The following is a 24,343-nucleotide window of genomic DNA, read 5'->3' on the forward strand; positions in this document are numbered from 1 at the left end:
TGATACCCGATAAAAACTTCTGCCAACTCTCTCTTCTGGCCTGTCGGCGCGTTCTCCTGCCTTCGGATTTTGCTTTTTTAAAGTTAATAAGATTCTCCGCAGTGGGAGAGGCGCGTAGCAACCCCCACGCTTTGTTTTGTTTCTTACGGGCGGTCCTACATTCGTCGTTCCACCACGGGACCCGCCGTTTGCATGCCAATCCATTTACTTGTGATATACATTTAGATGCGGCATCTATAATGAATGCTGTAAAGTACTCCACAGCAGCATCGATTTCTGAAGAAGACATATCAGCCCACGAGATACTAGTCAGAGTTCGGAATTTCTCCCAGTCAGCTGTCTCAATCTTCCACCTAGGAGCCTGTGGTAGTTATTCGTTTTCTTTATATGTTCTTAGTAGTATGGGGAAGTAGTCGCTCCCGTAAGGATTGTTGTTAACTTCCCATTCAAGTTCGGGCAGTATAGACGGGGAATATATACTAAGGTCTATTGAAGAATCGGTTCTGTTTGCGAGAGAGTAATATGTGTGTTCCTTCTTAGTCAACAGGCACGCACCAGAAGAAAAAAGGAACTGTTCAACAAGACGTCCTCGCGCATCTATACGATGGTCGCCCCACAGGTAGTTATGTGCATTGAAATCGCCAAGAACAACATAGGGTTCTGGCAATTCATCTATAAAGGACTGAAATTCATGTTTGCTTAGCTTTTAATGGGGGGGGGGGGGGGGGGGTATATAAAGCGAGCAAATAGTGATAAGTTTGTTTAGCAGAACAACTCGAACCGCCACTGCCTCAAGGGCCGTTCGTAACTGTAAACGTTGACACGCTATGCTTTTTTGAATTACAATTGCAACACCGCCCGATGATGCGACAGCATCATCGCGATCTTTGCGAAAGGTAACATACTGTCGAAGTAAGTTTGTGTATTTTGATTTTAAGCGTGTTTCCTGTAAACACAGCACTTTTGGATTGTGTTTATGGATGAGTGCTTGCACATCATCAAGATTCCTAAGAAGACCTCTGACATTCCATTGAATGATTTGTGTATCCATATTTAAAGAAAATTGGTGCGGTGTTTACGGAAACGGAAGTGATGCCTTAGGTTACAGAGCTCTTTCGAGGCCCTGTAACGGGGGTTCTGCCCTTTCTGGAGCGTTCGAGGGAGCCTCGCCGCTCCTGAGGCGTTTGGTGCGCCTTGAGGACAGGTGTAGTGTCCATTGCCTCTTGTGAGGCGCCGGACACGTGCTCTTGCGAGGGAGAAGTTACAAGAGAGTCCCGCCTTGGAGGGCAAGACCCCTGCGCCCACCAGCCCGGAGGTCGATGGGGCACCCTGCAAGATTGGGCTGCGCCGGCTGTTGCCAGCGCTGGAAGGGGCCGGGGAGGTTGGGGCAGCCTCGGCTGCGCCCACCTTCGGGGTCAATGGTACCCTCTGCTGTGTTGACGGAGCAGCGCTAGCTGCACCCGCCGCGGGGGCAGATGGCGTAACTGTCGACTCACTGCCTGTGGGTCGGACAGCCGCCGGAGGCCGTTGTGACGCTGCCCCCTTACGCGCCACATCGGCAAAGCTGCTTTTAGACAGGTATGACACCCGCCTACATGCCTCCTTGAAAGATATGTTTTCTTTGACTTTGATTGTCACAATCTCTTTTTCTTTTTTCCAGGACGGGTAGGACCGCGAGTATGCGGCATGCTCGCCATCACAGTTGACACAATGTGGAGTGTTCTGGCACGTTTCGGAGGAATGTTCATTGTCACTTCACTTGGCACAAGTCAGCCGGCCTCGACAGTTCTGTGAACTGTGGCCGAAAAGTAGGCACTTAAAGAATCTGAGAGGATTGGGAACGTTTGGCCGAACACGAAGTTTGATATAACCGGCCTCGATGGACTCGGGAAGGACACTTGAGCCGAAAGTGAGTATCAGGTGCTTCGTCTTGATCTCGTTTCCATCTCGCCTCATCTTAATTCGTTTAACATAGATAACATTCTGGTCACTGAAGCCTTCCAAGAGTCAAGTCTCAGTGAGCTCCATCAAGTCATCGTCAGAGACAACACCACCGGTGGTGTTCATCGTGCGGTGCGGGGTTATAATTATTTGCGTTTCCTCAAATGAGACTAGTGTTGACATTTTTTCATATTGTTTTTGATCGCGGAGCTCCAAGAGGAGATCATCGCTTGCCATCCTCGACGCCTTATATTCAGGACGAAAGACTTCAGTCAATGACTTCGAAACAAAGAAGGGTGAGATAGTTCTTACTGGTTTATCTGGTTTTGCAGAATGGATGACATGGAAACGCTGGAAGGATTCTTTTTGTCGGCCAAAAAACTGGAAAATTTCACCGGTGCGCCCTCTTTTCTGAGGGCGATCAGGCAGTTGAGGGAAGGAGTTATCCATAGAGGAATGTGTAGTTTTCGGCAATAACGCCAGCCACCCACCGTGGAGCCCTACAGGGGGACGCTACAGGAACTGTAAAAACAGGTCCTGCAAACGCCAGCTGTACGTAATTACTATAACCGAATATGAAATAACCTAGGTTGGCTATTCACACAAGGTTAACCCTTGCTGCCTGGAAAAATTGGAAGTAAACGGAAGCTAGGGGAGGACAGGAAGGGTGAAAAAGTCAGAGAAAGACGAAGGCTGGAGGGAGAGAGAGACAGGAAAAGGCAACTACCGATTTCCCCCGGGTGGGTCATTCCGGGGATGCCGTCTACGTGAAGCAGAGGCCAAAGAGGTGTGTTGCCTCCGCCGGGGGCCTTAAAGGTCCAAACACCCGGCATCGCCTCAACCCCCAGGATTCCCCTTTCCCCGGACACGGCTAAGCCACGCACGGCTACACGCGGGAGGGTCCAACCCTCGTGTGCTCGGGTACGTGGTGTCGCAACACACCAAACGCCTGCTGACGCAGACGCCCCTGCGGGGAAATGTGCGGGATATAACCAACCCTTATATATAGCTTTCATTGATTACAAGAAAACATTTGATTCTGTCGAAACCTCAGCAGTCATGGAGGCATTACAGAATCAGGGTGTAGACGAGCCGTATGTAAAAATACTGAAAGATATCTATAGCGGCTCCACAGCCACCGTAGTCCTTCATAAAGAAAGCAACAAAATCCCAATAACGAAAGGCGTCAGGCAGGGAGATACGATCTCTCCAATGCTATTCACAGCGTGTTTACAGGAGGTATTCAGAGACCTGGATTGGGAAGAATTGGGGATAAACGTTAATGGAGAATACCTTAGTAACTTGCGATTCGCTGATGATATTGCCTTGCTTCGTAACTCAGGGGACCAATTGCAATGCATGCTCACTGACCTGGAGAGGCAAAGCAGAAGGGTGGGTCTAAAAATTAATCTGCAGAAAACTAAAGCATTGTTTAACAGTCTCGGAAGAGAACAGCAATTTACAATAGGTAGCGAGGCACTGGAAATGGTAAGGGAATACATCTACTTAGGGCAGGAAATGACGGTGGATGCGGATCATGAAACTGAAATAGAAGAATAAGAATGGGCTGGGTGCGTTTGGCAGGCATTCTCAAATCATGAACAGCAGGTTGCCACTATCCCTCAAGAGAAAATACCGTATTTACTCGCATAATGATCGCACTTTTTTGTCAGAAAAATTGACGCAAAATCAGGGGTGCGATCATTACGCAGGTTAAATTTCCTGCGAAACGATAATTGTGGCCGGCGGAGCAAGCCGAACGCGATGTTTTATTATTCTCGCGAGTACATTACGTGCATTGAAACAGTTTCTTCCGTATCAGTAATGAATAATAACGTTAATATCGGCAAGTTTGCGGCAATGACATAGCCATGTCCACTTTGAGCGGACAGAAAGAGATGGGCGCTCTCAGCTGCCAGTGACATGATGATGATGATATGTGGTGTTTAATGGCGCAAGGGCCAGGTGTGGCCAAAGAGCGCCATGACAAGTGGTGATGTTGACGATGTATTATGGAGATGTGACTTGGCTGTAAACTGGCCTAAAAATTGTCGCTGTAAAGTGCGTAAAATCTACGTGCTATAAAATTATGGCGATGACTCATGACGAATACTTTGAACATTAAAATCCATCGTAAAAGAATGATGCAGAATAAAAGATATATGAGATAGTAAAATTACCTGGAGCACTGCTGCCTCACCGGAGCCCTTGAAACACAAGGGCCTAGAGGCGCGTGCTATACGAAAGAGCTATCACAGCGGCATCCTCTGAAGAGAGGACCCGCTACGAACACGTGGGGCTAAAAACATGCAAGACAACATCTTTCAGAAAACTTAGGACTGTGTTGGTGTCAAATAAAGGTTCTGGACCGAGTAGCATTACGGGATGTAGGGGGATGTGCTGCCGGTATGCTAGGGAAAAATGTTTTCTTCTTTCAGATTCGGCTGCCCGACACTCCAGGAGGACGTGGAGGACGGTCAGCCTCTCCCCGCATCTACCGCAGGTTGGAGGATCATTTTCAGTGAGTAGAAAGTTATGCGTGCCAAATGTGTGTCCTATTCTCAGGCGACAGAATAGGACATCTGTTCGCCGTGATTTTGTTACGGGGGGCCAAGAACCTAACTGTGGTTTTATCACGTGCAGTTTGTTATTTACTTCTGCGTCCCACATACGTTGCCAGTGGTTTCGCAGTTTTCTTCTTAAGAAAGGTTTCAGATCTGTGACAGGGACCGCAGCAGTAGGACTAACTGCATGCAATGAAATGGATGTGGCCATCTGGTCCGCTAGAACGTTACCCTCAATGCCCCTATGTCCGGGCACCCAGCATATAATGACATGCTGGTTAGACATATACGCTCTACAGAGAATGGAATAGAGCTCAGTTATTACGGGGTTTCTGTGTTTACAGTGTGACTTCAAGGCTTTTACGACACTTAGGGAGTCTGTAAATAAAATTGTCTTTTGAATATTTGATTTTCTGATATGTTTCACAGCCAACAATAGTGCATGCGCCTCAGCCGTAAATATACTTGTTTCAGGGTGCAGTACACCGGATTCCGAGAAGGATGGAACAATGGCTGCGTAGGACACCCCGGCATGCGACTTAGAAGCGTCTGTGTAAAACTCTGCGCACGAGTACTTGTGCTGGAGCTCCAAGAAATGCATTTTGATATGTGGCTCTGGCGCATGTTTAGTAACCTCTATAAAGGATGTGTCACACTCTATCAGCTGCCACTCCCAGGGTGGTACTAGCTTAGCTGGAGGCATTAAGCGTTGCTCGAGAACTGGGATATCCATTTCCGTGCAAAGTTCTCTTGCACGCAGTGAGAAAGGAAGTCTCATAGAGGGTCTGTTATGAAAAAGTGTTTCACACGTCAAGTCGTTAGCGGTTGTGAAACACGGATGTTCCTTATTAGAGTGAACCTTGAGAAAATATGTTAAGCTGATGTTTGTTCTTTGAAGATGGAGTGGCCACTCATCTGACTCTACATATAGGCTTTCAACAGGGCTTGTCCTAAATGCGCCAGTGGCCAAACGGATACCCAGATGGTGAACGGGGTCTAACATCTTAAGTGCGCTCGGTGCGGCAGAGTGATATGCTACGGCACCATAATCTAAGCGTGATCGAACAAGGCTCTTGTAAATATTCAACAAACACTGTCTCTCGCTACCCCACGTTGTGTGGGATAGGATTTTAAGTAAGTTCATTGTTCTAAGACATTTTTCTTTCAGATGTTTTATGTGCGGAATGAAAGTAAGCCTGGAGTCAAGTATAACACCAAGAAATTTGTGATCTTTGTTTACAGGAATTTGTTGTCCGCCCAGTTCTACACAAGGATCTGGGACCAGGCCTCTCTTTCTTGTGAAGAGAACACAAGAACTTTTGTGGGGGTTGACTTTGAATCCGTTTTGGTCTGCCCACTTAGAAACCTTGTTCAAGCCTTGCTGTACCTGTCTTTCGCATACTGTGAGGTTGCAGGATTTGAAGCCTATTTGTATATCGTCTACGTATACGGAATAAAAAATGGCAGGTGGTAGTGAAGCACGTAGGGTGTTCATCTTAACGATAAAGAGAGTGCAGCTGAGCACGCCTCCCTGGGGTACACCAGTTTCCTGGGTAAAGGGACGTGACAGTGCATTGCCAACTTTTACACGGAAGGTACGATTGGACAAATAGCTTTCAATTATTTTCAACATATTTCCACAGATGCCCATTCCCGACAAATCTCGCAGGATCCCGTAACGCCATGTTGTATCATATGCCTTCTCCATATCAAGGAATATGGAGAGGAAGTACTGTTTGTGTACAAAGGCATCGCGAATATATCCTTCAATGCGCACAAGATGATCTGTTGTTGACCGCCCTTCTCGGAATCCACACTGATAAGGATCGAGCATTTTGTTGAGCTCAAGGAAATGTATAAGTCTGCGATTTATCATTTTTTCAAAAAGCTTACACAGACAATTAGTTAGAGCTATCGGACGGTAACTTGCCGCCAAGGAGGGGTCTTTCCCGTGCTTCAGAACAGGAACCACAATCGCTTCCTTCCATGTCGATGGGAGGTATCCGGAAGCCCAAATGGTGTTGAATAGTGTAAGTAGTGTAACTTGTGTGTCAGTATGTAGGTTTCTAATCATGTCATACATGACTCTGTCAGGTCCCCGTGCAGTGCTTTTGCATGTGTTCAAGGCAGCGTTCAACTCGGCAGTACTGAAAGGCCAGTTATACGGTTCATCCTGCCTGGATTTTCGAATGATTGGCTTACGTTCTATTATTTCTTTATGTTTAAGAAAGGGCTGGGAATAATTGATTGAGCTTGACACACGTTCAAAGTGCTCCCCAAGTGAATCTGCCTGGTCTTGCAGGGTTTCGCCTTGCGTGTTTACCAAAGGGAGGGAGTATGTTTGTCGCCCTCTTATCCTACTAACCCTGTTCCAGACTTTGGCCTCATCTGTATACGAGTTGATACCTGATAAAAATTTCTGCCAGCTCTCTCTTCTGGCCTGTCGACGGGTTCGCCTGCCTTGGGATTTTACTTTTTTAAAGTTTATGAGATTCTCCGCAGTGGGGGAGGCGCGTAGCAACCCCCACGCTTTGTTTTGTTTCTTACGAGCGATCCTACAATCCTCGTTCCACCACGGCACGCGCCGTTTACACCCCAAGCCATTTACTTGTGATATGCATTTAGATGCGGCATCTATTATGAAGGCTGTAAAATATTCCACAGCAGCATCAATTCCTAACGAGGACATGTCATCCCATGAAATACTGCTGAGAGTTCGGAATTTCTCCCAGTCAGCTGTATCAATCTTCCACTTAGGAGCCTGTGGTGTATATTCGTTCTTTTTAGGTGTTTGTAGCAGTATGGGGAAGTGGTCGCTTCCGTAAGGATTGTTTGTAACTTCCCATTCGAGTTCAGGCAGTAGTGACGGGGAGACTAGGCTAAGATCTATTGAAGAAAATGATTTGTTGGCAAGACAGTAATATGTGGGTTCTTTCTTATTCAGAATGCACGCACGCACCAGAAGAGAAAAGGAATTGTTCAACAAGTCGTCCTCGCGCATCTATACGAGGGTCGCCCCACAGGTAATTGTGTGCATTAAAATCGCCAAGAACAACATAAGGCTCTGGCAATTCATCCATGAAGGACTGAAATTCGTGTTTAGTTAATTTGTAATGTGGGGGTATATAAAGCGAGCAGATAGTGATGAGTTTGTTTAGCAGAACAACTCGCACCGCCACTGCTTCAAGGGGCGTTTGTAGCTGTAAGGGCTGACAGGCTATACTTTTATGAGTGACAATCGCAACACCACCCGATGATGCGACGGCATCATCGCGATCTTTGCGAAATGTAACATACGTTCGGAGAAAGTTTGTGTTTTTAGATTTTAAGTGTGTTTCCTGTAAACACAGCACTTTTGGATTATATTTGTGGATTAGTTCTTGCAAATCATCAAGGTTCCTAAGAAGACCTCTGATGTTCCATTGTATGATTTGTGTATCCATATTTAATGTAAATTAGTGCTGTGTGTACGGAAACGGAAAGATGCCTTAGATTACAGAGCCCTTTCGAGGCCCTGTAATAGGTGTTTTGTTCTTTTTGGAGCGTTCGAGCGATTCTCGACGCTCCTTAGGCGCCTGGTGCGCCTTGAGGATAGGTGTGGTGTCCATTGCCTCTTGTGAGGCGCCGGACACGTGCTCTTGCGAGCGGGAAGTTTTCAGAGGGAGTCCCGCCTTGGAGGGCAAGACCCCTGCGCCCACCAGCCCGGAGGTCGATGGGGCTCCCAGAGAGATTTGGCTACGCTGGCCGTTGCCAGCGCTGGAAGGAACTTCGGAGGCTGGGGCAGCCTCGGCTGCGTCCACCTTCGGGGTCGTTGGCCCAGTCTGCTGGGTAGACGGAGCAGCGCTAGCTGCAACCGCTGCGGGGGCAGATGGCGTAACTGCCGACTCACTGCCTGTGGGTCGGACAGCCGCTGGAGGCCGTTGTGACGCTGCCCCCTTACGCGCCACATCGGCAAAGCTACTCTTAGACAGGTATGACACCCGCCTACGTGCCTCCTTGAAAGATATGTTTTCTTTGACTTTGATTGTCACAATCTCTTTTTCTCTTTTCCAGGACGGGCAGGCGCGCGAGTATGCGGCGTGCTCGCCATCACAGTTGACACAGTGTGGAGTCTTCTGGCATGTTTCGGAGGAATGTTCGGTGTCACTACACTTGGCACATGTCAGCCGGCCTCGACAGTTCTGTGAACTGTGGCCGAACCTTTGGCACTTGAAGCATCTGAGAGGATTGGGCACGTATGGCCTAACACGAAGTTTGATGTAACCGGCCTCGATGGACTCGGGGAGGACACTTGAGCTGAAAGTGAGTATCAGGTGTTTTGTTTGGATTTCTTTTCCGTCTCGCCTAATCTTGATTCTTTTGACATTTATGACATTTTGTTCACTGAAGCCCTCCAAGAGTTCAGCCTCAGTGAGCTCCAGCAAATCATCGTCCGAGACAACGCCGCGTGAGGTATTCATCGTGCGGTGCGGGGTTACTACTACTTGGGTCTCTCCAAATGATACTAGTTTAGGCAGTTTCTCAAATTGTTTCTGATCGCGGAGCTCCAAGAGGAGGTCACCGCTGGCCATCCTCGACGCCTTATAACCTGGGCCAAAAACTTCGGTAAGGGTCTTAGATACCAGGAACGGGGAGATTGTGCGGACTTGTTTCGCTGGTTTTTCTGTGTGGATCACATGAAAACGAGGAAAATTGTGGACTTGGCGTCCGAAAAACTGAAATACTTCTTCGGTGCGCCCTCGTTTCTGAGGGCGATCAGGTAGTTTAGGGAAAGCATGTTCCATAAGTAATGTTGGGTTTTCGGCCGCGATGCCGACCACCCACCATGGAGCCCAACAGGGGGACGTGACAGAAGTTCCTGCTGGAGAAACTCTGCCAACGCCAGCCGTACATCGCTGCTATAACCAAATACAGCATAACCAAGGCTGGCTAGCTACACAAGGTTAACCCTTGCCGCCAGGAAACTAGGAAGTGAGGAGAAGTGATGAGAAGACAGGAAAGATGTAAAAGGCGAGAGAGAAAGACGAAGATTTGAGAGGAGGACAGGAAAAGGCGACTGCCGATTTCCCCCGGGTGGGTCAGTCCGAGGGTGCCGTCTACGTGAAGCCGAGGCCAAAGGGGTGTGTTGCCGCCGCCGAGGGGCCGTAAAGGTCCGAACACCCGGCATTGGCTCAACCCCCAGGATCCCCCTTTCCCCGGACACGGCTAAGCCGCGCACGGCTACACGCGGGAGGGTCCGACCCTCGTGTGCTCGGGTCCGTGGTGCCGCAACACACCAAACGCCTGCTTGCGCAGACGCCCCTGCGGGGGCCAGTGACATAGAAATACATGGCCGGCATGCTGCGGAAACTGTGGCATCTGTCTTCACTACTATCCTAATACGGCACGTTTCCTCTAGGGGTGGGTGAATATCTTAGCTGTGTTACAAGCGTCGGCGTATGAATAGGGTACACTTTTAACGTATCAGTGTAAACGTGGCTACTATTGTTGCCGCTCGCGATTTGTTGTGTGCCCACAAGTGCAGATGAGAAGAATCGAAAGGCGCCTTTTTTTGTTGTTGTTGACAACCATTATAAAGCCTAGACATAATAACGGCAAGTTTGGTTGCAGCTTTTTTTTTTAGTCATGGACGTGCGGAAAGTGATGAAAGTAATGAAATGAGGCATCTACTTAAGAATGTTTGGTGCATGCAGACCGCTTGGTTTATCTTGAGGAGTCGTTCGCGTAGCATTCGACAGACGGTAAGCGTGATCAATATTAGCTAGACTTGGCACACGACATATCGCTGCGGCAAGTTCGGGGTGCGATCATTACACGGGAAATAAAAAAAAAACGAATTTTGACGACAAAATTCAGGGGTGCGATCATTACGCGAGTGCGATCATTATTCGAGCAAATACGGGTATATAAGAGTTGTGTCTTACGAGTACTCGCGTATGGGGCAGAAACCTGGAGGCTTGCGAAAAGGGTTCTGCTTAAATTGAGGACGACGCAACGAGCTATGGAAAGAAGAATGATTGGTGTAACGTTAAGGGATAAGTAAAGAGCAGATTGGGTGAGGGAACAAACGCGAGTTAATGACATCTTAGTTGAAATCAAGAAAAAGAAATGGGCATGGGCAGGACATGTAATGAGGAGGGAAGATAACCGATGGTCATTAAGGGTTACGGACTGGATTCCAAGGGTAGGGAAGCGTAGCAGGGGGAGGGGGGGCAGAAAGTTAGGTGGGCAGATGAGATTAAGAAGTTTGCAGCGACGGCATGGCCACAATTAGCACATGACCGGGGTGGTTGGAGAAGTATGGGAGAGGTATTTGCCCTACAGTGGGCGTAACCAGGCTGCTGATGATGATGATGATTGATGCACCCTTGTTAAAGATGAAGAAGCAGGTCTTAAAGGTGCAGGATATGAGAAACCAAGTGCACAAGATGCAGTCGGTGAATTACAGCAGTCTAGTGAGGCACTTGATTGCGCAACGCAAACTACCGATGACCTTCTTCCGCGCAAGCAGTCGGATTCAAGGAATATAAACTGAATGAGAGTGCAATTTTTCAGGAAAGCAAATGCTATCGGGAGGCTGGCAGCGAGAAAGCAGCCGCCTAAAAATGAAGCTCAGTGGTTTTGAAAACCACACTCCCAACTCGACGTTGAGAAAGTGCTTGGACAAGGTCGGAACAGCCCAGTTCTGCTTAGAAGACTGCCTAGCGGAACAGATCGCGAATGCGCCAAGGCAACGGCCCGTGTGGTCTCCAGACTTTGTCCGGGAATGTGTAGTTTTCTACTACTTGTCCCCTAAGGCATACCGTTACATACGCAACAGAGGACTGTTGAAATTGCCTTAACACGCTACTTCGCTATGTTGGCAAATCCAACAGTTAAAGTGGGATCACACCATTAATGAAAGAACGCCTAAAGCAAGAGGGAGGGCAGCTGAAAGAGCAAGCGCGGTTTTTCTCAATTATTGTGGATGAAATGGCTATAAGCTCCAAATACATCTACGATCGTAAGATGGACTGCTTTTTGGTCAGCAAACTGTGAGAGAAGACGTTGGGACAGGAGAGAATGTAAACAACATCGTGCTTGCCAACAAGGTGCTGTGTTTCGTTGCAACAGGCCTGTCCACGTCGTACAAAATTCCTTGCGGCTTTTTCTTCACTAACCGATTAAGTGGCAAGCTCCTGTATCAGCTGACAAAAGAAGTGATCGCTGAAGTTCAAAAGCGTGGCCTCTACGTCGTCCGGATCGTCACGGATAACCATAAGATTAATGTCACAATGATGCGCCACCTGGGCAATGGCTCCCTCAGGCCAGTGGTCAGTCATCCATGTGATCCAGAAAGAAGCCTATTCTTGTCCTTTGACCAGTGTCATATTATAAAAAACGTGCGAAGCCTTCTTCTGGACGGGGAAATGACAGATGGCAGTCAGCCAATAACTGGAGAGTTTGTGAAGCAGCTCCATGTGTTTCAAAAAAACGAGATTGTGAAACCACTTCGATTCCTGACACAGAAGCACATAGAGCCAACTAATTTTGAGAAGATTCATGTGGACAGAGAAGTGCAGCTGTTTTCAGATGAAGTTATCTCGGCGCTTTCCTTTTTGAAAGAATACCCCAGTTACCACCCTCAGGCAGAACAGTTCAGGAACGCAGACGCAACAATATTGTATATGAAGATGATGCAGAAGTGGTTTGCCATCCACAATGTGGCCAACCGAACAGCACATGTGCATATGAGAAAGCCTGACCAAATGCACTTTTTTGCGCTACCGACAAGCGCCTACAATGGCTGGAGAAGGAGTTCCCAGACTACCTCGAAACTCTCTACAATGCCTGTAAAAGTAGCGGGAAAACGTTTCTTAGTGCTGAAACCTACGAAGCTATCTTGCTGACAAGCAAATCTACGGTGCTATGCATTAGGTACCTTCTCAAGAGCAGCTCCTTTTATGTTTTAACAAGGAACTTCTCGAGCGACCCCGTCGAGCTCCTCTTCAGTTCTTTGCGGCTGGCGGCAAAGAACTGGCTGGCGGCAACGACTGTCTGGATGCAAGAGCCGTGACATTTAGCCTGGAGAGGATCTTGCGGAATGGCAGCCTGTGCCCATCCCAAGCTTCAAACGTTGAAAACGGACAGACTGTTTTGAGGTAGGTGCATGTTATTTGAGCTCCGGGACGAGTGCTCATAGTTGTGAACTGGTTGTCTCTTGTTTCAAAATAGAAAGCTTATCACATTTCAGGCCCTTGCACAACTAAGATTTCACGATGCGAGCAGCTACTAGTGTTGTAGCCTGACTGCTGACTGGAAGTTTTTAAAGTTCAGAACACACGAGCACGCAAATCCTGCTGTGCCGACGGGCAATGTGTTAGAAGCAGTTTTTGCTTTTATGTGGCTGCTGCTTAATAATGATGGTAACTGTTTTACATGTATTGCAGTATACATGGTGCCTCCCTGAATGTGACGTCCTCCGAACTTGATGTTCCGGCTGAAGCAACAGCACAGGCAACCACGCATGATTCGACCGAGACAGCGCAAGTTGCTCCAGCCAGGTATATCTTGCATCAAATGTTTCTCAAGAACTTACACTTGGCTGGCTCGCTGGACTACTAGTGCTGTTCTTTTGCAGCCAACAGCGATTTGTCTAATACATATATTTGGCTGATATGAATAGTGTGCATATTTTTGTTTCAGGTTCACGGGAACTGAAGATATTGTGATGCACATTGACGAGCTCTTCACATCCCTGAAAGCGATGCTTCGTGAGTGCACACTCGTTCACCTACTCCACCCATGTGAAGTGCTACCAAAAAGCGATCATTTCGCGTTAGGTCAAGGCTATAACAACTGAGTGGTATCAATGCCCAAAATTTGAAAATTTTGAGGGAATGCACGTTGAGTGGCGACATGATAAATGTCATATTTGGTTTATGCAAAGCTTTGTCTCTACATGCTGTCTAAAATTTGCTCCGGGGAACTTTTTTATAGGTTAGTGCCAAAAGCTGTTTTTTTGTGCTCTCACAAATGGGAATACATTGCAGAATGTCTAGCTCCATATACTAATATGGGTATGTTCTATTTCAGTGCAGCGGCCCCCATCAACCATAGCAAATGCCAGCATCGCTTATATAGCAGGGTTCGTGGCGAGAGCAGTTGAGGAGCGGAGAACATGCAGCTTCTGCCCTCCCCTCCACCAGTCAGATGGACCCAGACCCGTGCTGATGGGGCTTATTGACCTGCAATCAAGGGGTGGGCTAACATTCCCAAAGTCAGAATTTGTCACGGTCCTTGTGACCGTTAAGAAGGCTGTTGACATTGCCCTGCCGCACATCAAAAAGAGCAACGTTCGTCAGCAGCTGGCTGAACTGTTATTGCCTCGACTAGAGCAGTGCCCCCTTTTCCTTTGCCCAGCAAGGGATGACCACGCCGCAAGCACACTGTCTGTAGCGTTTGATAAGTTCATGAGGCCACTCTTAGCCAACGTCGGCGCTACTGTGACAGACAGGGCTGCTTTCCGCAAAAACCTGGCCTGCAAGCCACTGCACAGGAAAGTGCTCCGTGTTTAAAATAAACACAATATAAAAACGGATGCCGAACAATGTGGCTCCGATTTTGTCTTTGTAAATAAAATGTCATTTATCCTCAAATGGTTTTATCTGTCCTCCTGCCAAGCTGTAGCTTCGGCGCTTTAAACCCTCTTTTTTGCTTGCCTCGCACGAAAGGAAAAAAACGAGACTAAATTCGCCTCAGTTCCAACCATACACAACGTAAACGAACCTTATGCATTGCAGGCTTTTATTTATTTGGGGATACTGCAAGCCTCTTTCGAGGCTGTAGCAAGATTGGGGTATAATATGATACATTTGAACACGTCACAAAAGAGCCATCCACAAAAAGGAAGCCCAACATTTGAGTGGGACAATGCATTCAGTGGCATCTGCAAGCATTGAAAGCTAAATATATTACACGCATGTAAGTACAAATCACGTTTGTACCATTTCTAGAGGAAAACTGACAGAACTCCTTGATCTCTATATATCAAAAGTAATTTCAGCTTCTAAACTAATATGTAAAATAACTGCAGAATTAAAATAATCCCCTCTGCTCAACTGTAAAATGTTCCGTGTTTTGAAACCATGCACGGCTACAGAAATAAAAAAAAATTGCCTGCGTGTTGTGAAACGAACGCTCTCCTGACGATCTGCCTCACCCCGGTCCTAAGTCTGCGTCATAATTCAAAAAAGCAATTGCCTAATTGCACCAGTTAGCTACTTGTGCTGTGCGATAATTTTCTAGTGCGCGTCGCACACAGACTGCGAAAACTGCGTTTTCGTCCCAGTGTTGCCACGACACATTAAAAAATAGTAGTAGATTTTTTCGCGAAATATCAGTAGAAATCAGTAGATATTTAATTTCAATTTTTGCACTCAGTTTATGAGCCCACGAATTCAGCGCTTATATTAGTACTCTGTTGAAGTATTGTAGCTTCCAGGAAATAGTACAAAAATTGACCCTGAAATTCCTAGCGATATTTTTGAAAAACCCGGGGATCCAGAGAGCCATTGTCAAGCACGAATTTAAAAACAGTGGAGCCCTCCGATGGCCTATTCGAAAGCGTCAGATGGTAGTTAGTACCTGAAAGCTTTAGCGTATAGTATCTTCCAGACAGGGGTAATTGGAGATCGCTGGGAGAGGCCTCCATAGAGGCCTCCGTGCTGCAGTGCACATAAAAATAGGTTAATCATGATGATGATGATAATGGTGGTTTCATAGTTGTAGGGCTCGGTATGCACCCACTTTCAAAAATTCACCGCCTCACCTTTTCCCATAGAGCATAGAAACTCTATGCCTTTTCCCCACTTTGCTCAAAGACAGAGGTAGCGCCACGTTTGAGAGTCTGGAAACGCAAGAATGTATGTTAACCTCGGAGCCAACCACGTTTTTTTTTCTTTCGCTAGGTGGCATCACATTAATATAACCTCTGTAACCTCTATAACCATCCATCCACCCATCCTCTGTGTTGAAAAAGTTGCAGATTCCGCTTTTGTTTCAGTAGAAAAGCAAGAAAATCAGCAGATTCAAGCGCTTTATCACTGAATCAGCAGAAAATTTTAAAAATCAGTAGATCTACTGATAAATCAGCAGCCGTGGCATCACTGTTTCGTCCTCTGCGCCCGTCCGCATCAGGGAAAGCGAGACGTGGGTTGCGCGCGCCACGGTGCGGCGAGAGGTACAGTCACACCGCTTTCTCCGATTACACTCTCTCCGTGCGAACGGAATGGCCGGAGCAACGGCGCGCCGCCGGAGCTGATCGCGGAGGCCACGTTATGACAGGGCGCTGGGCGCGGGCGTTCTCTCACCTAAGGTCTCCTCGATTTGGCTGCACCTTTTGCACTAGTTCAGAAAAGTGTCGTGCCAGTGCAGCGCTAGCTCTTGAAGTGTGAGTGTAGCGCGACGCTAGCGCTTTCGGTGCAGCGGTCAAATCGAGGACAAAAGTGCATAAACGTACAGGCCTTCGTCTGCTGCGTCTGGGTGGCTGTGGCTTTTCTTTTGTTGGTGTGTCATTATTCAGAAAGCATGACCAAGCGTGGTTTCCACACCTTTCTGAATCATATATGGCACAACGTTTCAAACGACTGACCGATGTGGTTTCGCGCAAACTTAACGTCGAGGTAGCGGTAAGCTTGTGAAAATTAATACAAACGACTGTGATCTGAGGGAAAATCCCGGCCTTCAGTGCACTTAGCAGCAGTTGAACCCGGAAAGCGCCCTTAACAAGATGCTGCGTACACATCCTGAAGAAAACTGGCGTCCGTGCTGCGTTACTAATAGCAGGCGCCGTCGATGCTGTCTACCAACACCCGCATGGCCACGGAGCCGCATGTGTCGTCTGCTATCAAAAGCCTTGCACTACGTGCACGAGAAAAGAACTTGCGGAGAGGCTAGTGCCGAAGTGCCAGCACTCTAGCACTCGTGCAGCACGACGTCAAATCGAGTGCCGAAGTGCAGGTGGCGCTAGCTGCACTGGCAAATCGAGTGCTAGAGTGCTGCACCCTCTGAACTAGTGCAGAAAGTGCAGCCAAATCGAGGAGACCTCTAAACTACTCTTACACCGTGGTATAGGATGATCGGTTGTGGACCGCCCTTCTCTGAAGCTACACTGGTAGGGATCAAGCATTTTGCTCAGTTCAAGGAAATGAATGAGCCGCCAATTAATCATTTTTTCAAATACCTTACAAAGGCAACTTGTGAGGGCTATCGGGCGGCAACTTGACACAGAGGAAGGGTCTTTGCCTTGTTTCAAAACTGGGACCACAATGGCTATTTTCCATGCGGTTGGAAGGTGTCCCACGGCCCAAATAGTGTTGAAAAGTGTGAGTAGTGTAATTTGGGTGTCATTGTGCATGTTTTTGATCATTTCATACATGATTCGGTCAGATCTCGGTGCAGAGCTCTTGCATGCGCTCAAGGCAGCTCTCAACTCGGGTAACACTAAAAGGACAGTTGTACGGTTCATTCTGTCGACATTTTCTTATGAGTGGCTTACATTCTTCTATTTGTTTGTATTTGAGAAAGGATTGCGAATAATGATTTGAACTTGACACGCTCTCAAAGTGCTCCCCAAGTGAGTCTGCCTGATCTCGCAGAGTGTCGCCCTGTGTATTTACGAAAGGGAGTGAATATGTTTGTCGCCCTCTTATCCTATTCACCCTGTTCGACTTTGGCCTCATCTGTAAACGAGTTGATACTCGATAAAAACTTCTGCGAACTTTCTCTTCTGGCCTGTCGGCGTGTTCTCCTGCCTTCAGACTTTACTTTCTTGAAGTTAATAAGATTATCTGCAGTGGGAGAAGCGCGTAACGACCCCCACGCTTTGTTCTGTTTCCTACGAGCGATCCTACATTCGTGGTTTCACCACGGTACATGTCGTTTGCATGCCAAACCACTTGGGATATGCATTTAGATGCGGCATCTATTATGAATGCTGTAATATAATCCACAGCAGCATCAATTCCTAAAGAAGACATGTCAGCCCATGAGATACTAGTGAGAGTACGAAATTTCTCCCAATCGGCTGTATCAAACTTCCACCTAGAAGCCTGTGGAGGATATTGGTTTTCTTTAGATGTTCTTAGCAGTATGGGGAAGTGGTCGCTCCCGTAAGGATTGTTGGTAACTTCCCATTCAAGTTCGGCCAGTGCAGACGGGGAAACTATGCTAAGGTCGATTGAAGAAAAGGTTCTGTATGCAAGAGAGTAATATGTGGGTTGCTTCTTATTCAGCAGGCACGCACCTGAAGAAAAAAGGAACTGTTCAACAAGACGACCTCGCGCATCTATACGAGGGTCGCCCCACAGGTAGCTGTGTGCATTGAAATCGCCAAGAAAATCGAAATGTTCTGGCAATTCGTCTATAAAGGACTGAAATTCATGTTTGTTTAATTGGTAATGTGGGGGTATGTAAAGCGAGCAAATAGTGATAAGTTTGTTTAGGAGAACAACTCGAACCGCCACTGCTTCAAGGGGCGTTCGTAGCAGTAAACGGTGACATGCTATGCTTTTATTGGATTATGGCAACTCCGCCCACTGATGCGATAGCATCATCGCGATCATTGCGGAGAGTAACACACTGCTGGAGAAAGTGTGTGTTTTGATTTTAGATGTGTGTCCTGTAAACACAGCACCTTCGGTTTGTGTTCGTGGATAAGTTCTTGCACATCATCAAGGTTTCTAAAAAGACCCCTGACGTTCCTTTGAATAAATTGTGTATCCATATTGAAAGTAAATTGGTGGTATGTGTACAGAAACAGAAGTAGTGATTACAGAGATTACATTACAGAGCTCTTTCGAGGCCCTGTAACGGGGGTTTTGTCCTTTCTGGAGCGTTCGAGGGAGCCTCGCCGCTCCTTCGGCGCTTGGTGCGCCGTGAGGATAGGTGTAGTGTCCACTGCCTCTTGTGAGGCGCCGGACACGCGCTCTTGCGAGAGAGAAGTTTTCCGAGAGAGTCCCGCCTCGGAAGGCAAGACCCCTGCGCCCACCAGCCCGGAGGGCGATGGGCTCCCTGTGGGATTTGGCTGCGCCGGCTCTTGCCAGCGCTGGAAGGGGCCGGGGAGGTTGAGGCAGCCTTGGCTGCGCCCACCTTCGGGGCCGCTATCGGTCCTGCGGCATCACTGCATGTGGCGCAGATTGCCGCATATAATTCCTGTGGGGCCGGCAACCCAAGGGTAGCCTGGCCTGTTTGCTGGTTGGATGGAGCAGGCTTACCTACTTCCACCCTGGGGGCAGAAGCCAAAGGTACTTGCTCGCTGCACGCGGGCTGGGCACTTAACAATGGCCGCTGTGACGCTGCCCCTCGACGCGCCGCATCAGCATAAGGTCTGCTGTGGAAAGGTGAGCACCTCTTACGGGCTTCCTTAAACGAAATGTTTTCTTTTACTGTGAGGGTGATTATGTTTTTTTCTTTTTTCCAGTTCAGACAGGAGCATGAGTAGGCTGGATGGTCACCACTGCAGTTCACACAGTAAGGTATGCCACTGGAGTTGTCGGAGAGGTGGCCCTGGACTCCACACTTTGCACAAGTTATTTTACCACGGCAGCTCTGCGAGCCATGACCGAACCTCTGACATTGGAAACACCGTTCGGGGTTGGGATATATGGTCGGACAATTAACCTGATATATCCTGTTTCGATGGTTTCTGGCAGTAGGCTGGATGCAAATGTTAGGACAAGATGCTTGGTGGGGATTTCCTTGTTGTCTCGTCCAAGTATAATTCGTTTTACATTGGTGACATTTCGTTCTTTCCACCCTTCCAGGAGTTCAGCTTCTGTCAAATCTTGGAGGTCTGCCTCCGACACGACTCCCCGTGAGCTATTAATTGTTCGGTGTTGTGTAATAGAAATTGGTATGTTACCAAATGTCACAAGACTGCCAAGCTTCTCGTACTTATGTTTCTGAGTTATCTCAAGGAGAAGGTCCCCGCTAGCCATTTTCGATACTTTATAACCTGACACTATGGTTCCGGTCAGAGATTTCGCTACTGTGAATGGTGAAAGGAATCTGGCTTGTTTTTCAGAGTTCTCACTGTGTACTATGTGATATTTTGGGTAGGTCTTTCTTGTACGGGTGAAACATGAGCTCAAGTCTTCGGTGCCTCCCCTCTTTTGAGGGTGACGACCAAGTAGGTGGGGAAATGCGGGTGTTCCCATAGTATTTTGGTTTGTTTTCAGCAGCAATGGCGGCCACCCACCACGGAGCCCAACTTGGGGACGCTGCAGCACTTAACGCGTAAGCCTGCAGGCGCCAACCGTACATTGCCACTATAACCTCATATATTATACCCCAAGGAAGGGCACATACACAAGGTTAACCCTAGCCGCCCCAGGAAAATTAGGAAGTGACGGAAGAGAAGAGATGATAGGACAGTAAAAGAAAGAAGATAGGAAAGAAAAAGGTTGAAGAGGGGGACAGGAAAAGGCGACTGCCGATTTCCCCCAGGTGGGTCAGCCTGGAGGTGCCCTCTACGTGAAGCAGAGGCCGAAGGGGCGTGTTGCCTCCACCGGGGGGCCTTAACGGTCCAAACACTGGGCATCGGCTCAACCCCCAGGATCCCCTTTTCCCCGGACACCGCTAAGCTGCGCACGGCTACACGCGGGAGGGTCCAACGCTCGTGTGCGCGGGTACGTGGCGTCTCAACACACCAAACGCCTGCTGACGCAGACGCCCTTGCGGGGTTGTGTGACACCAGTGAAATTTGAATGAATGAATGTGTAGTTTTTATTGGCGCAAGGGCCAGATATGGCCAAAGAGCGCCAGGTCTGCGGTGATGCGTTTGCAATGTAGGTATGAGATCTATGAAGATGGTGTGGCGTGGCTGTAAAGGGGCCTTAAAAGTAGTCGCTGTGTAGTGCGTAAAATCTTTCTGTAATAAGATTATGTCGATGACAAATGACGAATACTATGAACATTAAAATCCATCGTACAAGAATGACGCAGAATAGAAAATATATGAGATGGTAAAAATACCTGGAGCACTGTTGTCTCGCCGGAGCCCTTGAAACACAAGGGCCTAGAGGCACGTGCTATACGAAAGAACTATCACAGCGCCATCCTCTGAAGAGAGGAGACGCTACGAGCATGTGGGACTAACATGCAACACAACATCTTCCAGATCACTTTGGACTGCGTTGGTGTCAAATAGCGGTTCTGGGCCGAGTAACATTACTGGATGAAGGGGAATGTGCTGCCGATATGCTAAGGGAAAATGTTTCTTTCAGATTCGGCTTTCCGGCACTCCAGGAGGACGTGGAGGACGGTAAGCCTCTTCTCGCATCTACCGCAGGTTGGAGGGTCATTTCCGCTGAGTAGAAAATTATGGGTGCCAAATGTGTGTCCTATTCTGTTCGGCGTGATATTGTTACAGAGGGCCAGAATCCTAACTGTGGCTTTATCACGTGGAGCTTATTATTTGTTTCCGCGTCCCATAGGCGTTGCCAGTGGTTCCGTAGTTTCCTCCGTAAGAAGGGCTTCAGATCTGTGACAGGAACTGCAGCGGTGGGATTAGCAGAATGCGATGCAACTGACGTGTCCATCTGGTCCGCCAGAACATTACCTTCGATGCCCCTATGACCTGGCACCCAGCATATGATGACATGCTGGTTACCTATATACGCTTTACACAGAACGGAATAGAGTTCATTAATTACCGGATTTTTGTGGTTAGAGAATGACATCAAGGCCTTTAGAACACTAAGGGAGTCCGTATATATGACTGATTTCTGGAGTTTTGATTTCCTTATATGCTTCACTGCAGACAATAGTGCGTAGGCCTCAGCCGTAAAGATACTAGTTTCCGGATGCAGTACATCGGTTTCCGAGAAGGATGGACCGATGGCTGCGTAGGACACCCCGTCGTGTGACTTCGATGCGTCTGTGTAGAACTCCGTGCAGGAGTGTTTGTGCTGGAGTTCCCGGAAATGCATGTGGATTTCAATCTCTGGAGCGTGTTTTGTAACTTGCATGAAAGATATATCGCATTGTATCAGCTGCCACTCCCAAGGAGGTAGCAGCTTGGCTGGATGCATTAGGCGAAGCTCAAGGAGTGGAACATGCATTTCATGACTAAGCTCCCTCACACGCAGCGACAAAGGCTGTCTTACGGAGGGACGATTATGAAAGAGTGTAGCACTTGTCATCTCGTTAACGGTATTATAACACGGATGTTCAGGATTAGAGAGGACTTTCAGAAAATATGTTTGGCTGATGTATGTTCTCTGGAGATGAAGTGACCACTCATTTGTTTCTGCATATAAACTTTCAACGGGACTTGTCCTGAAAGCGTCCGTGGCTAAGCGGATACCTAGATGGTGAACAGGGTCTAGCATCTTTAGCGCACTCAGGGCGGCAGAATGATAGATCACGGCGCCATAATCTAATCGCGACCGAATCAAGCTCTTATAAAGATACATTAAGCACTTCCTGTCACTACACCACGTAGTCTGGGATAGAAGTTTCATTAGGTTCATTGTTCTCAGACATTTTTCTTTAATATGTTCAATGTGGGGGACGAAAGTGAGTCTGTAGTCTAGTATAACACCTAGAAATTTGTGCTCTTTGTTTACGGGTATTTGTTGTCCACATAGTTCTAAGCAAGGATCTGGGGTTATTCCTCTCTTGCTTGTGAAAAGAACGCAAGAGCTTTTGCTAGGATTGATCTTAAATCCATTCTTGTCTGCCCACATCGACACTTTGTTCAGGCCATGCTGTACCTGTCTCTCGCCAACTGCGAGGTTACAAGATTTGAAAGCTATTTGTATGTCGTCCACGTAGACAGAATAAGAGATTGCCGATGGTAATGATGCGCGAAGCGTGTTCATCTTCACGATGAAGAGTGTGCAGCTGAGCACGCCTCCTTGGGGTACTCCAGTTTCTTGCGTAAAAGGACGCGAAAGTACATTACCGACTTTTACGCGGAAGATACGAGTGGACAGATAGCTTTCTATTAGGTTTAGCATATTGCCATGGATGCCCATTTCTGACAAGTCTCTTAAGATTCCGTAACGCCACGTCGTATCGTACGCCTTCTCCATATCGAGGAATATGGATAAGAAGAATTGTTTGTGTACAAATGCGTCCCGGATATTTGCTTCTACACGTACAAGATGGTCAGTTGTGGAGCGCCATTCTCGGAAGCCGCACTGATAGGGATCAAGGATTTTGCTCAGTTCAAGGAAATGAATGAGTCGCCGATTAATCATTTTTTCAAACACCTTACAAATGCAACTCGTGAGGGCTATCGGGCGGTAACTTGCCACTGAGGAGGGGTCCTTGCCTTGTTTCAATACAGGGACCACAATGGCTTCCTTCCATGCGGTTGGAAGGTACCCTGCATCCCAAATGGTGTTGAAAATTGTGAGTAGTGTAACTTGGGGGTCATTGTGTAGGTTTTTGATCATTTCATACATGATTCTGTCAGATCCCGGTGCAGAGCTCTTGCATGAGCTCAAGGCAGCTCTCAACTCGGCAATACTGAAAGGGCAGTTGTACGATTCATTCTGTAGACATTTTATTTTGAGTGGCTTACATTCTTCTATTTGTTTATATTTCAGAAAGGATTTCGAATAATGTTTTGAACTTGACACGCTCTGAAAGTGCTCCCCAAGTGAGTCTGCCTGGTCTTGCAGCGTATCACCCTGTGTGTTTACCAGAGGGAGCGAATATGTTTGTTGCCCTCTAATTCTATTTACGCGGTTCCAGACTTTCGCCTCATCTGTAAACGAGTTGATGCCGGATAAAAACTTTTGCCAACTCTCTCTTCTGGCCTGTCGGCGGGTTCTCCTGCCTTGAGACTTAACTTTCTTAATGTTAACAAGATTCTCTGCAGTGGGCGAAGCGCGTAGCGACCCCCACGCTTTGTTCTGATTCCTATGTGCGATTCTACATTCATCGTTCCACCACGGGACATGTCGTTTGCATGCCGAGCCACTTACTTCACGTATGCATTTAGATACGGCATCTATAATGAAGGCGGTAAAGTACTCCACAGCAGCATCAATTTCTAACGAGGACATGTCATCCCATGATACGCTAGTTAAGTTTCGGAATTTCTCCCAGTCCGCTGTGTCAATCTTCCACCTAGGAGCCTGTGGTGGATATTCGTTTTCTTTAAGTGTTCTTAATAGTATGGGGAAGTGGTCCCTTCCGTAAAGATTGTTCGTAACTTCCCATACGAGTTCAGGCAGTATGGACGGGGAAACTATGCTCAGGTCAATTGAAGAAAAGGTGTTTTTCCGAAGACAGTAATATGTGGGTTTCTTCTTATTCAGAAGGCACGCACCAGAAGAAAAAAGGAACTGTTCAACAAGACGACCTCGCGCATCTATACGAGAGTCGCCCCACAGGGAGCTGTGCGCATTGAAATCATTAAGAACAACATAAGGTTCTGGCAATTGATCTATAAAGGATTGGAATTCATGTTTCGTTAAATTGTAATGTGAGGGTAATAGGAGAGAGCTAATGGTGATGAGTTTGTTTAGCAGAACAGCTCGAACCGCCACTGCTTCAAGGGGCGTTCGTAGCTGTAAACGTTGACAGGCTATGCTTTTATTGGATTATAATGGCAACTCCGCCCACTGATGCGATAGCATCATCGCGATCATTGCGGAAAGTAACATACTGCTGGAGAAAGTGTGTGTGTTTTGATTTTAGATGTATGTCATGTAAACACAGCACCTTCGGTTTGTGTTTTTGGATGAGCTCTTGCACGTCATCAAGTTTCCTAAGAAGACCTCTGACGTTCCATGGAATTATTGGTGTATCCATATTGGAAGTAAATAGGTGCTGTGTATACG

The 24,343-nt window shown here is 47.5% G+C and overlaps 1 protein-coding gene across 1 annotated transcript; it reads left to right on the forward strand.

The window, feature by feature from the left end:
• The first annotated feature begins 1,781 nt into the window (after window positions 1-1,781).
• LOC126525204 (uncharacterized) lies at window positions 1,782-14,145 on the forward strand. The gene is made up of 4 exons (XM_072286768.1): window positions 1,782-1,909; window positions 12,935-13,048; window positions 13,191-13,258; window positions 13,581-14,145. Exons 3-4 carry the CDS (start codon window positions 13,216-13,218, stop codon window positions 14,060-14,062), a joined length of 525 nt encoding a protein of 174 aa, XP_072142869.1. The 5' UTR covers window positions 1,782-1,909; window positions 12,935-13,048; window positions 13,191-13,215; the 3' UTR covers window positions 14,063-14,145.
• The last annotated feature ends 10,198 nt before the right edge of the window (window positions 14,146-24,343 follow it).

Source organism: Dermacentor andersoni, chromosome 3 (assembly GCF_023375885.2).
Source record: "Dermacentor andersoni chromosome 3, qqDerAnde1_hic_scaffold, whole genome shotgun sequence".
Lineage (NCBI taxonomy): Eukaryota > Metazoa > Arthropoda > Arachnida > Ixodida > Ixodidae > Dermacentor > Dermacentor andersoni.